The sequence below is a fragment of the Embiotoca jacksoni genome, unplaced genomic scaffold, assembly GCF_022577435.1.
Source record: "Embiotoca jacksoni isolate LCO1_2020_lvr unplaced genomic scaffold, fEmbJac1.0.p SCAF_7, whole genome shotgun sequence".
Taxonomy (NCBI): domain Eukaryota; kingdom Metazoa; phylum Chordata; class Actinopteri; family Embiotocidae; genus Embiotoca; species Embiotoca jacksoni.
The window spans coordinates 2,442,372-2,456,914 of record NW_027185425.1 but is presented as its reverse complement, the minus strand read 5'-3'; the positions used below and the strand labels follow the sequence as shown (position 1 = coordinate 2,456,914).

General features: G+C 47.0%; 1 protein-coding gene across 4 annotated transcripts in view; it reads left to right on the top strand.

Annotated features, from left to right (window-relative positions):
• The window catches only part of hivep1 (HIVEP zinc finger 1), a 53,685-nt gene that overhangs the window by 36,137 nt on the left and 3,005 nt on the right, over positions 1–14,543 (top strand). For all 4 annotated transcript variants that reach the window (XM_069176701.1, XM_069176698.1, XM_069176699.1 and 1 more), the window contains exons 3-7: positions 4,660–4,713; positions 7,406–13,179; positions 13,285–13,418; positions 13,518–13,693; positions 14,221–14,322. In XM_069176701.1, coding sequence (XP_069032802.1) covers positions 4,660–4,713; positions 7,406–13,179; positions 13,285–13,418; positions 13,518–13,693; positions 14,221–14,322 — 6,240 coding nt within the window. The remainder of the gene's footprint in view (positions 1–4,659; positions 4,714–7,405; positions 13,180–13,284; positions 13,419–13,517; positions 13,694–14,220; positions 14,323–14,543) is intronic.

Sequence of the window (14,543 nt, the reverse complement as noted above, 5' to 3'; positions counted from 1 at the left end):
TGACTATAAAACCTGATGAATTAAAGCAGATGAAAGAAGTTAGAGCAAGCAGGTGTTTAATTGTTCTCATAACTAATAACACACAGGACACATTTTATGTTAATTAGTTAATTAACAGGCTGTTCACAGTTCAACCAACATCTCAGTCCCTGTTTTGTCTCTTATTGGCTTGAAACTTTGTTTTTATTTTTTTATCGTCGACTGAATCTGCCAAATATTGTTTGGTTGTATGTTCCCTGATGTGACGTCACGATGAACATTCGCGGTTTAGTTTTGGTATAAAATAATGAATAGTCCGAACAATGTGAATCTAAACAATTGTCATAAGCAGCCGATTACTCGACTGGCTGCTATAGATCTAATGTAGTTTATTATCAATCAATGCGCCGGTTGTTTTCTCGATTGCGTCACGGTTGGTCTATAAAATGTGAGAAAATTGCGAGGTGGCTTCTTCAGCCGACGTTCAGTTCACGCAGGATAAAGAAAAAGCAGCTGGAACCAGGAAATCTGTGGCATTGTTCCTTTAAAATGACTAAAAATCCCAAATACTGTATTTGTTGATTCACTCTGTGTTGATGAACTAATGGATGAACTGATTAATCATCGTCTATTGTCCGATTTTGTTGAGCTGGAAACCGTCCTTGGTAGCGAGTGGATGCATCAGCCAGTGTGAGGGTGTGTTTGATGTGTGTGTGTGTTTGCACACAGCCGGGTGGGTACAGCAGGCTGGTGGAGGTGCAAGAGTTACATAATCTCCCATCTCCCTCCCGCACAGTGACAGCGAAGAAGGGGGCAGCTGCCGACTCCCATCTCGTCATCTTCGGCCCGCTGAGGCATCTCCTCTTCCTCTCCTCCATTTTTTTTTCTCCTCTTCCTCTCTTTTTGCTTCTTTCCTTTCCCCGTAGTCTGTCCCCCTTCTGCTCTTCCTTTCCTCCTCCATCCCTTTTTCCTTCTACTCTCTTCATTTTTTCCCCCTCTCCTCTCCTCTCCTCTCCTCTCCCCTCCTCTAACACTTACAGTACTATATATTTCGTGAAGGAGTGTCAGCTCTTGCGTCTGCCTCATCACACTGTGGTCCGGCCGCATTGTTCAGGCTTGTTGCCGGTGCGGCGTCGTGCACGCTGATGACACTTTTGCAAACTCCCCCCCCACACACACACACCCCCCCTCGAAAAAAAAAACAACAACCCCCAAAAAAAACAAAAGCCCGCACATCTCTGATGCTAACAGAGGAAGCTGAAGCCCGTTTTTCGTCCATCCGAGACACGTGTATGCCGTGCATATGGCTGCCATGAAGAGCCGCCATTTGGCATGGCGAGGCGCAGCAGGGCAGGCTGTTGGGTAAAACATGGCAGCGTGACGGGAGGAGGAGGGTGCGCGCGGGGGGGGGGGGGCTGCTGGGTATTCGTTGGCCCGATCGGGCAGAGGGGCTCTCGGCGGGCGTCCGGTGCCGGGGAGCTTGCGGTTGGGGTGCTGCTCCGTGCGGGTCGATGTGAGCTCTCGTGTGATGTTGTCATTCGTCAGACCGGCGGGGGTTCGAAGTTTCACGCGCAGGATTTCTTCTGTTTCCGGGGGGGGGTGCATTAAAAGATTCGTGGTTGTCATGACAGCGAGCAGCGAGGAGACTCTGACTCCCTCGCCCACAAACTCCTGCTGCCTAATTGACATGCACCCGCCCACTCTGGCCCCTCCCATCCCGCACGTCCTCGCAGATCAAACATCGTGAGGTGGCCACCTTGAGACGGGGGGGGGGCGACCCTCATCTGTGTTTCCCTGCCGTTGTAATTTTTTTATTTATTTATTTTTTTCTGCTCGGAGGCCTTCGTTCGCGGGGCTGTTGCGAGGCAGCGCTGCATCATGGGAGTTTAGAGGGGAGGTCCGGTCGATAAAGGAGAGAAAGATGACTAAACGGTATACAAACAGTACGTCGCGTTAAGAGGAGTAGAACGACCTCTTATGGGGGTTTAAATGAGCTGAAATATCACCTGTTTCAGTTACAGTAAAGCGTACTGATTTATATTCCAGTAGATTATTAAAGCCTGTCAGAGACTTCACCTTCATCTGCTTACTATACAATCTACTCAAGCTCACCAAGCCCTTCAGGCAAGCAGTTAACTGGGCTTTGAAAAGCCTCTGTGATATTTTTGTGTCATTTATTGGTTAACTCTGGCAAGAAGAATTACAGAGCGACTTGCCGACAAGCATGTACAGCGAAGTATTATTAAGGAGTTTGAGCATCCTACAAATCATTTTCTGTGTTTCTGTTTAAAACCACACTTGTAAACAGTTTAGCCATAAGTGGGTCGTTGTGAGTTTCGGTGTCCTCCGACTGTGTTTTCTCCGGCTGCACCTCACATTTTGTGGGCTCGAGCCACGATGTGCTCTGGTTTTCATCACCGGCAACATTTGTGTGGATTCCTCGTGTTGTTTTCCCCGTGGTTACAGGGCTATTACGCCGATTTCAGATGGCACGACGACTATGCAGCCGTCACCCAGACCACCTCGGCAACCCTCAACAGCCATAATGAAGGAAACATAAACGAGCCTGTAATCGTCCCCTGCTGGTTTAATAATTCGCTGCGCTGTGGATGGAATATTTTTTTTTTTTTTTTTTTTGTCAAGGGTTAACGCTGCCATGTCCTTTTCCACTCGCTCGACCTGGCGTTTCCTGCTCTTTTCCACACTTCGGAGCTCGACTTCATGGGTGTCATTCAGCATGAGGGGACTGTGGCTTGTTATGCAAGAGGAGGAATCTGATCTATAACAGCTTACGCTCCGCTCTCCTACCGTACACAACCGCTAATACGATTTTTTATTTTTTGGGTGGGCAGTAATCACTCGTGCCTCGGTTTGCCAGTGCGGTCCAATATAAGACACATGCAGAAAGCTGTGCAAACAATGAAAAACAAAACAACAACAAAAAAATCCACCTCCAAATCTTCTAACCACTAAAACAAGTATTTATTATCTCCAATTGGTTTGCAGTAACACAGGCGTTTACTGGAGGAAGCTGCGAGGTTGAGCCGCGGCGGCTGTGACTCCGAAAGAAGCTTCGGGATCCTCTCTGTTTGGATAAACACCAAGCTGGCTCCGTTGCCAGGAAAACACAGCGATTCCTTTGTCGGATGCCAAGGGCGTTCACATGGTCATTTATATGTAAATAGAGCAGACACACCAACACATACCTCTCTCTTCTCTCTACCTTGCTGCACACAAACAAACACTCTGCCCTCTCCTTGTTTGCCTCGGTTGCCGTGTTTTCTGCTGGCAGGGTGCCTTTGTTTTGCTCCACGGCAGCGCAGGGGTGGGGTGGGGACGCATTATGTAATCCGTGGCGTGTGCCTGGGATGTAGAGAAAGATACAGAAAGAGGAAGAGAAAGATGGAGAAGGGTGCGACTATAGTGACACACACACACACACACACACACACACACACACACACACACACACACACACGATGACATAATCCACTGACCTCGTCTGTGGCCCGCTCATCTCCGCCCCTCCTGCGAGTATTCCCGGCATTGCGCTGTGAATTTGGGAACCACAGAAGAAAATCCTCTTTCATCCTCCATCAGCAGTTGCGCAATCGAGGACAAAATTGCTGCCACCGGTCCTCGAGGACCGGCCTTGCACTCTTAATGTCATACGCAGGGCACAGAGGCCTCGGCGGGCTCGTTTTTCCATCCAGTGTTTTTTTTTCCGCGGTCGGAGGAGGCAGGAACACTTTTACGCGCACTTTTATCTGCACTCGTCCAAGGAACCCGCTCGCCGGAGGTCACAGCAAAACGAAGGTGTCAAAAGGGCTCCGAATCTTCTGCGTGAGAGAGACAGGGATCAGGAGAAAGAAAGAAAAAAATCTGCTCCTCAAAGTAAAAGTTAAACTAGACTTTGCTCTTTTTTCTTATGTTTCACCTTTCAGCTGCTGTTTTTAGTTTAAACTAAATTTTTGTAAAAACTAAAAAAAACAAAGAACGAGCGCCGAATACGTACTTCTGCGTGCTTCGTCCCTCCTGCAGCCACAGCGGTAAAAAAACAAACAAAAAAAAACATCCAGGAGCAGAAAACCTCGGGGTTCACCTCCTCCCTCTGCCTCCATACCAACGTATACAAACCATTCACACCACACTGAGCCCGCGTGTATAATTAATATTGATTACAGTAACACGCCGTCCGTTACGGCGCCACCTCCCAACCGGTTTACACCAAAACAGGTTCCTCACCTGCTGCACCCTGGGAGACGACTGTGACCCATAAAAGGCCTGAATGGAGGGAATTCTTCGAGGAATAGAATATGTAAATCGATCTGCGTAAATTCCCGACAATGAAAATGAACTCAGCACATTGACGGGTCTGCAGGCTTTTTTTGTTTTTAGTTTTTTTTTTTTTTCAGACACAAGCTCCTGTTCCTAGAAGTGGGTGTTCCTGTATGATTGTGTTTTTGAGCGCACTCCCTTCTTCATGATGACAGTAGTTTCCATAATGGAATAGTTCGCTCGCTCTGCTGTGGAAGAATGTCTGTTTTTCATTTGAAAGACCTTCATCCTGCTGCTGCTGCTGCTGCTGCTGTGTGGGAAGCATCCCCAGTATCATTAGTTACATTCTGCACTGCCGAGCGCGGCTCTCCATGCTAAAAATGCTCTGTTCTTGCGTTGCAGATAAAATAGAAGAGGCACAGAAAGAGCTGAAAGACCCCAAAGCCTCCCAGAAAGGTAAGAGAATCTTTCGTCAAGACTTTGGTCATTTATGAAACGTTAGTTTTTAAACACATAATGTGTCGAATGTTTTTAATTTTTCATTTCGGGCGAGTTTGCTTTGTAGAATTTGTTGATTTAACACCTGCTTGTTAAAAGGGAATGACAGGGATCAGTTTTTCACTCTAAGCACCAAATAAAGGTAACTTTTTTTTTAGTGGTGCAAACAATATCTATTATATGGTCACTGCAGTAGTAGTTCATGTTTACTTGTAATTTTATTGAACACTATTGATATATTTGAGGAATGCTGCATTAACATGTTAGTGCAGTTATAGTGCTGGCAGATTTTTGGAGCCATCACACCTCTGCTTCAGTAAAACTACCTGCAGTATATATAATAAAAAGTTGATCTGGCTTCTCCATTTGTGGGTGAATCCTTTATAATTGCAGAATTTTAGATTAGTGGTTTGATAAAGACTGTCTTTAATTCCTTTGGCCCTATTTCAGTAGTGACCTGCCATAATAATTTTGTTACTCTGAAGTTTTAATGGTTGCTAAATATTTACAGTTAGTTGTCGTGTATATTCTGTGTGCATGCAGTAATCTTTGCATGTAGAGAAAAGTGCGATGTGGCATGACTAAACACAGGAGGTCCAGTGTCTGTTTTCGAAATGGGTTGTTATGTAACTGCATTCAAATAGAAAGCCAGTTTGGTTAAGATGTGCCTGAGAGTTAACCTCATCTATGCAATACTGCCCAATCAAAATACAGCAGGTAGTGATGTCACTGCCTGCGCATGGTAATCCCTTCAGTAGGAAGAAGTTCTTCCTGTCAACAGCTTATTCAACCTGGATCACTAATGGCTGGCCTTTATTTTACATAAAGATTAGACTGCATGTTCATACTGTGAAGGGGAAATGATGGATTTCGAGTGGAGGAAAAGGACATCAAGCTGGTTGACAAAATGTGCCGATGAGATGACTTTTATTTTTGGTTTGAAAACAGCCTAAACTGGTTTTTTTTCTATCTCGCAGACAGACCGACATTAAACTAGTGTTTGTTTATTAACTACTTTTTATGATGGAAAACTTGTGAGGTCATGGAATCTCCTTTGCAGACTTGTTTGAGTAGTGAGGGGGGGGGGAATAATCCTTTTCCCATGTCTTTCAGCAGCAGCTCTTATAAATGCTGCCTTGTTAAGGCGATTTCTGTTTTTTGAGTGGGCTATTTAAACAACAAAAATCACAGGGATTTTTTTTTAAGAGACCCTGTTATATTCGTTGTGTGTGTTTTAAAACCCTCTCTGCTTGCATGTTTCCGTGGAGAGTGGATTAACTTATGTAAGGACAAGGCGTTCCTCAATCTAATTATGCCAGAGGCTTTGAAGGAACCGTGACCTCATCTTGGGAAATACCTATATAAGCCAGGAAACTGTGACAGGGCACTGCTAATCTTATGCAACATGTCCTCAAAACTCTTTGCCTGACTCCTTATTGCGGGGCCAACCGGACAAATTACGGGGCACCGCGGTTCGGGTGCGCCCTTTTAAAAAGCAGCGTAACCATTATTGTAGGAGTGCAGTTTTGCAAGCATGGAAATGCAGTGTGTGTGTGTGTGTGTGTGTGTGTGTGTGTGTGTGTGTGTGTGTGTGTGTGTGTGTGTATAGTGTTTATATGGAGTAAATATTCTGATCAGCCAGGTCGGAAAAACAGGAAGAAATCATTGTTTGCTTATGTAATGAAGCAGCGGCCTCGGTGGTATTAGTCACACAGAGAATCAGTAACAGTTTGGGCGATGAGTCTAGAGTGTGGTATGTATCACCATCTCACTCAAACAAAAGAGGTTATTGATAACCTGGTGAAAATACAAAGTCAAATCTTTTCATTACAACTCTTGAATATTTTTTTTCAGTACAAGATTTTGTTATATAGATTTTGTAATTAAACATATGTGACAGATAATACTGCTCCGTAACAAAGCAGTTAAAAACTAAAGGTCGTAGAGTTTGCACAGATTTTACAGTGCAGTACAGTAAACATAGTCAGGCTTTCACAACAGTGAGTAGTAACATAAAGGTAGTATAATAAGGACATACTACCGTAATAATTCTAAATACTGTAGTATTTTAAGCAGCACTGGGAAGAAACATAATGTCAAGTCTCGATTTTGTCCTGAATGTCTGTGTTTCCAGAAAACGGTTCAAAAAGCAACCGTGACTTCTAAATAACAAACACAGTCATTAGAACTGATGATTGATTAGTTGCTGCCCATCAATAGATGCTGAGACACAATTAGACTTTTTTATTTTTTTTTTATTTTAGGAAGACTTTGTTGTTTTCTTTAACGTGCTGAACTTTTTATACAAATATGATTTTTTAATTCTCTTAAATATTACTGCGTAAATGTAAAACAAACAAACAAAAACAAAGTGAAATGCAATATGTACCAAACGGCTAAATGTCGAAAAAGTTTGATCCCCTAACCAAATATAAAATGCTGCATCAGAATTATGTGAGCTGTTTGATATAGCTTAAATAAAAATTTGTTTCATAAGCCAGTCAGAACATTTCAACTTTTCAGCTTGGCAAATAGAACGGATTTTCTCATTAGTGACGTTAGTGTTTCTCTGTCAGATGAGAAGTTGTAACAAGATGGTTTTATTGCACCCACTTTTCTTGGTTTCTCATTGTTGTCTCTTCTTCCACAGGGATATCCGAAAGCAGTCGAAGAAATGCGGACAACATAAAGGGCCTGAAGAGGAAAAAGGTTGTTGCAGAGAATCAGCTCAAGAAAATTCCCAAATCTCCTGTGAAGAAGCCCCTGCAATCGAAAACATCTGAAAAGACTCTCCGCGGATTGTCGTCCAAGGAAACTACACCTTCGTGCTCCTCCTCCTCCAACAGTCCTTCCCACGACCCTTCAACGTCACCCGGTGGGGAGAGAGACCCGCAGTATGACCAACAAGTTGCAGCATCCCCTGACGAGGGGTCGTTTTCCACCGATGCTGAAAGGTTGAAGCAGGAGAAACCATCCTCGAGGCCGCCATCACTGGAGCCCACAGATGGTGAGGAGGGCTCTTTGATTACTGCGAAAGTGACTCAGTCCAAAGACAGCAAAGACCCCGGCTTTGAGGGCGACTCTTACCACAGCAGTGCTCCACTTGATGTCCTACTCAGGGCCATGGAGCCCGACTTCAGCACACTGGCTGAGAGGAAAACTTCCCTGCAGGTCGCAGCCATCGGCAAACATGCCGCCACCCTTCATACTCAATGCAGCGGTGAAGTAACAACAATGCAGGCGGTCAATGTTGGCCTCCACACCCAACCATCCCATATGCAGACCTATTATATTGACAAACAAGGCAACTTCATTAGCATTGGAGCACCACTGCAGGGAAATGTGCAGACATCCACGCAGAGTAGCTCTCCGCTCGCTGCACCGCATTTTATGCCCATTTCTTCCAATCCGGAAAAGCCGAGCTTGCACATGAACTTTAATACTGGACCATCCACCATAACTCACGCACCTGTTCCCTCGGGCTCCAACGCTCTGCCGCAAAGCCAACCGCCAGTTGTGCACACATGCCAGTCCCTCTCGGCGAGTGTTCCCAGCACCATTCAGGTCCCGGTTACACCCGGCAGCAACCAAGTTCAGATGACCACCGTGATGAACTACGGCGTTGAGCAGGTTTCCAAGGACCAAAAGCCTAAAAAGCCAGGAAAGTACGTTTGCGAGTACTGCAAACGGGCGTGTGCAAAACCCAGCGTGCTGCTCAAACACATCAGGTCTCACACGGGAGAACGGCCATACCCCTGCGTCACCTGTGGCTTCTCTTTCAAAACTAAGAGCAACCTGTACAAGCACAAGAAATCCCACGCTCACGCTATAAAACTGGGTCTCATCGCGCGCTCTGAATCCGGAGGTGGATCGCTTTCTCAAGAATCCGACAAAGGCCCCGGCACGCTTTCGGAAGCCGAGGATAGCGGCGACAGCGACGAGGAAGGCAGCACCGCGGACTTAGACCCCGACTCGTCGCAGAGCAGCGTGGCGGCTTCGTCGGAAAACAGTTTACCGAGTGCAGGTACGACGCAGGCGTGCCACGCGGAAGCGGACTCATCCGGTGCGTTTGAGTCGGTCAAACCATCGGCAGGTCAGAGGGCTCATGAGCCCAAAGTGACGGCCGCGCTTCCGAAAGTTGTCGTCTATCCAGTTAACGTCTCCCCTCTAAGGGCGGACAGTCCGAGAGTTACGGGAGCGGCGCCCGAACAAGCTGCCGCTCAACGGCAACGAGAGTTCCAGACTGCCAATCTGAGATCGAGCATCACAGTCATGTCATCTCTGAAGGAGGTGGACGGTACGAGCCCCTCGCTAGACACCGTGAGCGAGGATGAGGACCAACAGTGCAAGTCTCCGCTGTTTGGCGGACACGCTCAGCTTCAGCGGCAACAAGCGACGGATTTTTCCCAGCAGCAGCAGCAGAAGTGTCTCCTGAGTCCTCGAAGTCTGGGAAGTACGGACTCGGGCTACTTCTCACGGTCTGAAAGTGCTGATCAGGCCATGAGTCCGCCGAGTCCGTTTGTGAAGATAACTCCACCGGTCGATGTCGACATCGCCAAGAACACTCTTCCCAATCTCCCTCCTGTGGTTGCCACGGTGATGCATGTAGCAGTGGAGCACAGGTCACGGGCCACGGACGGGCAGATGCGTCCACCATTAGAAACCAGCGCACGCTCTCTGGAAGAACGAATTTCAAAGCTGATATCTGATAACGAGGCAGTAGTTGACAACAAGCAGCTGGACAGCGTAAAGCCGAGGAGGACCTCTCTCTCCAGGAGAGGCAGCATAGACTCCCCCAAATCCTACATATTTAAAGACTCTTTTCAGTTTGATCTGAAACCGATGGGAAGAAGGTCGAGTTCCAGCTCGGACATCCCCAAGTCTCCGTTCACTCCCACAGATAAATCGAAGCCAGTGTTTCTTCTCTCGGTACCGTCTCAATACCCGCCAATGGATTGTTTGCCAATAACAAGAAGTAACTCTATGCCCACGACGCCGGGACATTCAGCTCTCCCCCTTAATGTTGCTCCCCTCCCCCACCCTCTGCGAATTTGTCAGTCATTCGACGACAAAATTAGTTCATTCAGTGATGATGTGTTTTCATCGGCCCCCTCAACCCCAAATCCTGCAATACACTCTCGTACTTTAGTCAGACAAGAAGCAGTGGAGGACTTTTCCACCAGCGAGGGGCACGGCCTGCCCACCGTTCGCTCCATGGACGAGGGCTACCACGGTGCGAGCAGCTCCATCGAACTGATGCAGAGAAGCCGATCTTTTGAGAACAGTCAGGACAGAAACAGAAAGCCTCTGCAGAACAAAGGCACCATGTACGAGTGTGAAACCTGTCGCAACCGGTACAGAAAGCTGGAGAATTTTGAAACTCACAAAAAATTCTATTGCTCTGAGCTTCACGGTCCAAAAAACAAGCCGATGGCTGTTAAAGAAACGGATCAAGATGTGTTTCATGTCAGCGTGCAGCCGCCCATAGTCGCCAGATCGACGAGTGGCTCTGGAGTACTTGATCAACAGACATCAATTAGGAAGAGAAGGAAAATGAAAAGCGTCGGTGATGAGGATGATCAATCTCCGACGGACACTATTCCACCTTGCTCTGTTAGTTTTGAGCTCCCGACAGTTCTGGCGAACAGGAATTTTTCTCAGCATCCTCTATTAGTAGACGTACAGCCCAAAAACAACCAGTCGAAGCTACCTCAGATTCAGCTTGTAGCAAGAGGTATTAATACTTCAGATTCCAGACTGTCGCCAATACGAGAGACCCAGATCAGCACTTCTACTAAAGGAGATTTACAAAGACAAGGCAGCGGTACGTCAGTCATTAGACACACCAACTCTCTCAGCAGACCCAATTCCTTCGAAACAGAGTCTGTTGACAGGGTCTCTCCTGTTGATAGTATGGAGAAGGATCCCCTGAATAAACCCAAATCAGATGTAACGGCAAGTGTCTCAACTGTTAGCTACCACGAAAACATATCCAAACCCAAGAGCGTTGACTACGGAAAACAAAGGAAGGAGCAGAGCACCGAAGGTACGACGGCGGCAGTCGGTGAAAACTCCACTCCTGTCCATCAGTCTCGCCTCGTTCGTCAGAACAACATTCAAGTCCCCGAGATTCTGGTCACAGAGGAGCCCGACAGAGAACATGAAACGCAGACTACTGAGCCGGCAGACAAACCCGCAGATCAGTTCAACTGGCCTCAGAGAAGCGAGAGTTTGTCGAAGGTACCGGCAGAAAAACTCCCTCCTAAAAAGAAGAGAATTCGTCTGGCTCAGATGGACCACTCCTCTGGTGAATCCAGTTTTGAGTCCAGCCTCTCGCGAAGCCTCAGCAGGGACAGCAGTCTTTCTCGTTGTTCCAGCATCTCGGCCTCTTTCGACAGAGACGAGCCATGTAGGTCGGAGAGTCCTTCTCGAGGGGAGTGTGTTGGCAAGGTTCCAGAGCCTCAGTGTTTGCCAGTAGCCTTCAACACTCTTGGCGTGCCTGGAATGATGAGGCGTGCCGCATCTGAACAGATCACTTGTAGTCAACCCTCGGTGGAGATTTCATGTGACTACCGTAGCAAGTCCTTTGACTGCGGTAATGTATCTCCCAGTAGATCTCTGTCACCTGTTGGCCAGCCAAAAACTGGACAACTCTCCCAAGTAGCTCAGGTTCCACTTATTGAAAGGAGGCGGGGGCCATTGGTTCGGCAGATGTCCTTGAAGATAAACCCAGAGAGTCAGCAGCCTGTCCGGAAAGTTGTCGTACCTCTAGATAAACCTCTCATTACTAATGTTAGCTCTTTCACTCAGAGTAGATCCCAGCAGATTCACATTGCCAACAGGCGCACCGTGGCTCCGCCTTTTATCCTGCACACTGGAGAACCATCACTGCAAAAGAATGAACAAATGGTGCAAAGCATTCATTTGGGTAGCCCAACTCAGCAGCCTCAAGTCCACGGCCTTCCGCACCCTTGGCATCAAACGTCAAAGGTTCAAATTTGCCAAAAGATACAACAACCGCTCAGCCAGATCTTAGTTTGTCGCGAGAACATTCAAAACAAACCTGCCGACTCTAAAGAAAAGCTGTGCTTTGTGCCCAAATACCAGCTACAGTGTCCGACTCTGAGAGCGAGCCAAACGTTTTCATTCTCCAGCACACAGGGAACTCAGATAGCCTTGCCAGTTTTAACAATACCTATTGCCAATCCGATTCTGAACATTTCCAAATCATCGGATGTGATCCAAAATGTATATGTTGGTCAAACCAATCAACAGGCCTCTGAGATTAAGAAACAGACTGTTGTTTTGTCCGGTGAACAGAAAAGGGAGCCGTTTGATCAGATCCAAACAGGTGCTATACCACTGCCACAGATCCTCATAACTCACGAGCAGATGCACCCTGCTTCCTCTATGTCCAATAAAAATAGCCTGTTGTCCAATCATAGTGTAGAAAGTGATGCTGGAACAACTACAAAGAAGGACAGGACTCCGACAGCAGGCACTTATCATACTGGAGAAAAAGCACCATCTCTTGGGTCTTTGCACTGCACACAGAAGCTGGCGTCGGTAACACTATGTCCCCAGCAGGAACCCACTGCTTCCAGTAAACGAATGCTGTCACCTGCCAACAGCCTGGACATCTACATGGAAAAGCACCAGAAGCGGGCAAAGGACGAGCACGGAGTCGCCTGTCTAACAGATGGCAGGTCCGTCAACTATCTTAATGCCAAGATGTCAGATGTGACCCGACAACGGAAGCTAACACTTGTCAGGCAGGTTTGCACGACTGAACCGGTGGACAGTCCCATTGAGACCGAGGCGCCGCCTCTGCCTCAGGTTAAATCTGATGGGGAGAAGGACTCGGAGGCAACGGACGATGTTAAACCTATGTCACCTGATGCTGCTGGGCTGGATAAAGACACAACTGTTATCCCCGAGGAGGCAGGCCCTGCCCTGAATACCACCCTCAGCAGCAAGGGTACCTTTGCGCCAACTAACAACATTTTGAAATCTCAAGACAGAGTTGAGGAACAGAGGTGGACACCTGCCAAATCTCCCATCAGGCCATCGAGCTTCCACGGCGGTCAGATGAAACTGAACACGTCTGTGTCTGTGGTCAACACCAAAGACAGCCAGCGTCTGTCTTTCCCCAGCCTGAAGACCGCCACCACCTTCACCTGGTGTTTCCTGATGAAGAGGAAACCTCTTCATGTTCCACAGACTGACCTGAAGACTTCAGCGTACGCTGCCTGGACGGTCAGCCCCAACAATCCCAACCCGCTGGGGTTGCCCACCAAGGTGGTCATGTCTCTGTTCGACTCCAAGCAGAGCTCCAAGAAAATAAACTACACCTCCGCCATCAAAACGACCGGGAAGTCAGATATCTTGTCTTACTCAGGCAAGCTGAAAGACATCATGCTCAAGGTAAGAAGGAACTTTCTGCAAAGTTTGGAAAATATTGCCGTTATATAGTTGCCTTGTTTCTTGAATCAGATCGATAAACACATCAATGACTTCTTCTTCCTGCAGCTGCCAATAACCCAGAAGTCTGTATCCGTTGAAACCAGAAGTAAAGTGCAACCAGAAACTCAGGCGAGCAACGATTCAGACAAGGACATGGCATCTACAGCGGAACCGAGGCGGGTCAAGATATTTGACGGCGGGTACGATCCAAACCAATGAATTTATTGGATTCCCGTTAGAAACATTACCCTTTTGGTTTTCCATGTTCGCCTTCAATCACGTGTGTCCTTCACCCACAGATTCAAATCTAACGAAGAGTACGTTTACGTGCGTGGGCGCGGACGGGGTAAATATATCTGCGAGGAATGTGGGATTCGCTGTAAGAAGCCCAGCATGTTGCGCAAACACATCCGCACCCACTCTGACGTCCGGCCGTACCACTGTGTCCACTGCAACTTCTCGTTCAAGACAAAAGGTGAGTGTCAAATCTATAAATCTAAAGATACCGCTCCCGTGCTCGTGTGCAAATGTCACGACGAACGTCAGTTTCAAATTATACAACCCTGTCTATAAAAGTATACGCAGTGCATTTATTAAACCAGATCCACCATGAGGACTGTAGTCCTATGAATTGAATATAATACTGTAATTGCAGAACATTACAGCTTACAGCCGGACATACAGTTTGAGACTGTATATTTGTAACTGGACGTGTTTTTTTCTGTTCCTTTTACAAGCATCTGAAATTAAAGCTGTTGTTTCACCTTCTCTTAAACCAAGACAGTATGATTCACCGTTCTTTATCGAACTTCCCTTCCCACGCGACACTGCAGAACAGTACTTGGTGTCAGCAGCCCACGTTCATTTAAAAATGTCTTCATCAGTTACTCACCCTTTACATACAGCCTGCCCAAAGACCGCGTACTCTTACGTAAACTCCTTCTGCGCTATTGTTCGAGCTCTACCCACCCATGTGACCTTGTTGCCTCTCCTGTTTTGCAGGGAATCTGACCAAGCACATGAAATCCAAGGCCCACAGTAAGAAGTGCATGGAGATGGGGGTGCCTGAGGGTCTCATCGAGGATCAGGACGCAGAGGACTCTGGTACAGTGATTTAATGCTCAGGTTTAATAAGCCTTGAGGGAAATACAGGAGGGTCGTGACAAAACATTTCCCTGTAAATTCAGGGCTTTATTTACAGCATATAGTTCCATATACTTAATGCCTTATGACTTAATGCTGACTTGTTCACACCGTCTGCTTTGGCTTCAAACAGCTGGATTGCCCTTCTTTTAATAGTTCTCCTGTTAATGGCGTGAGATATA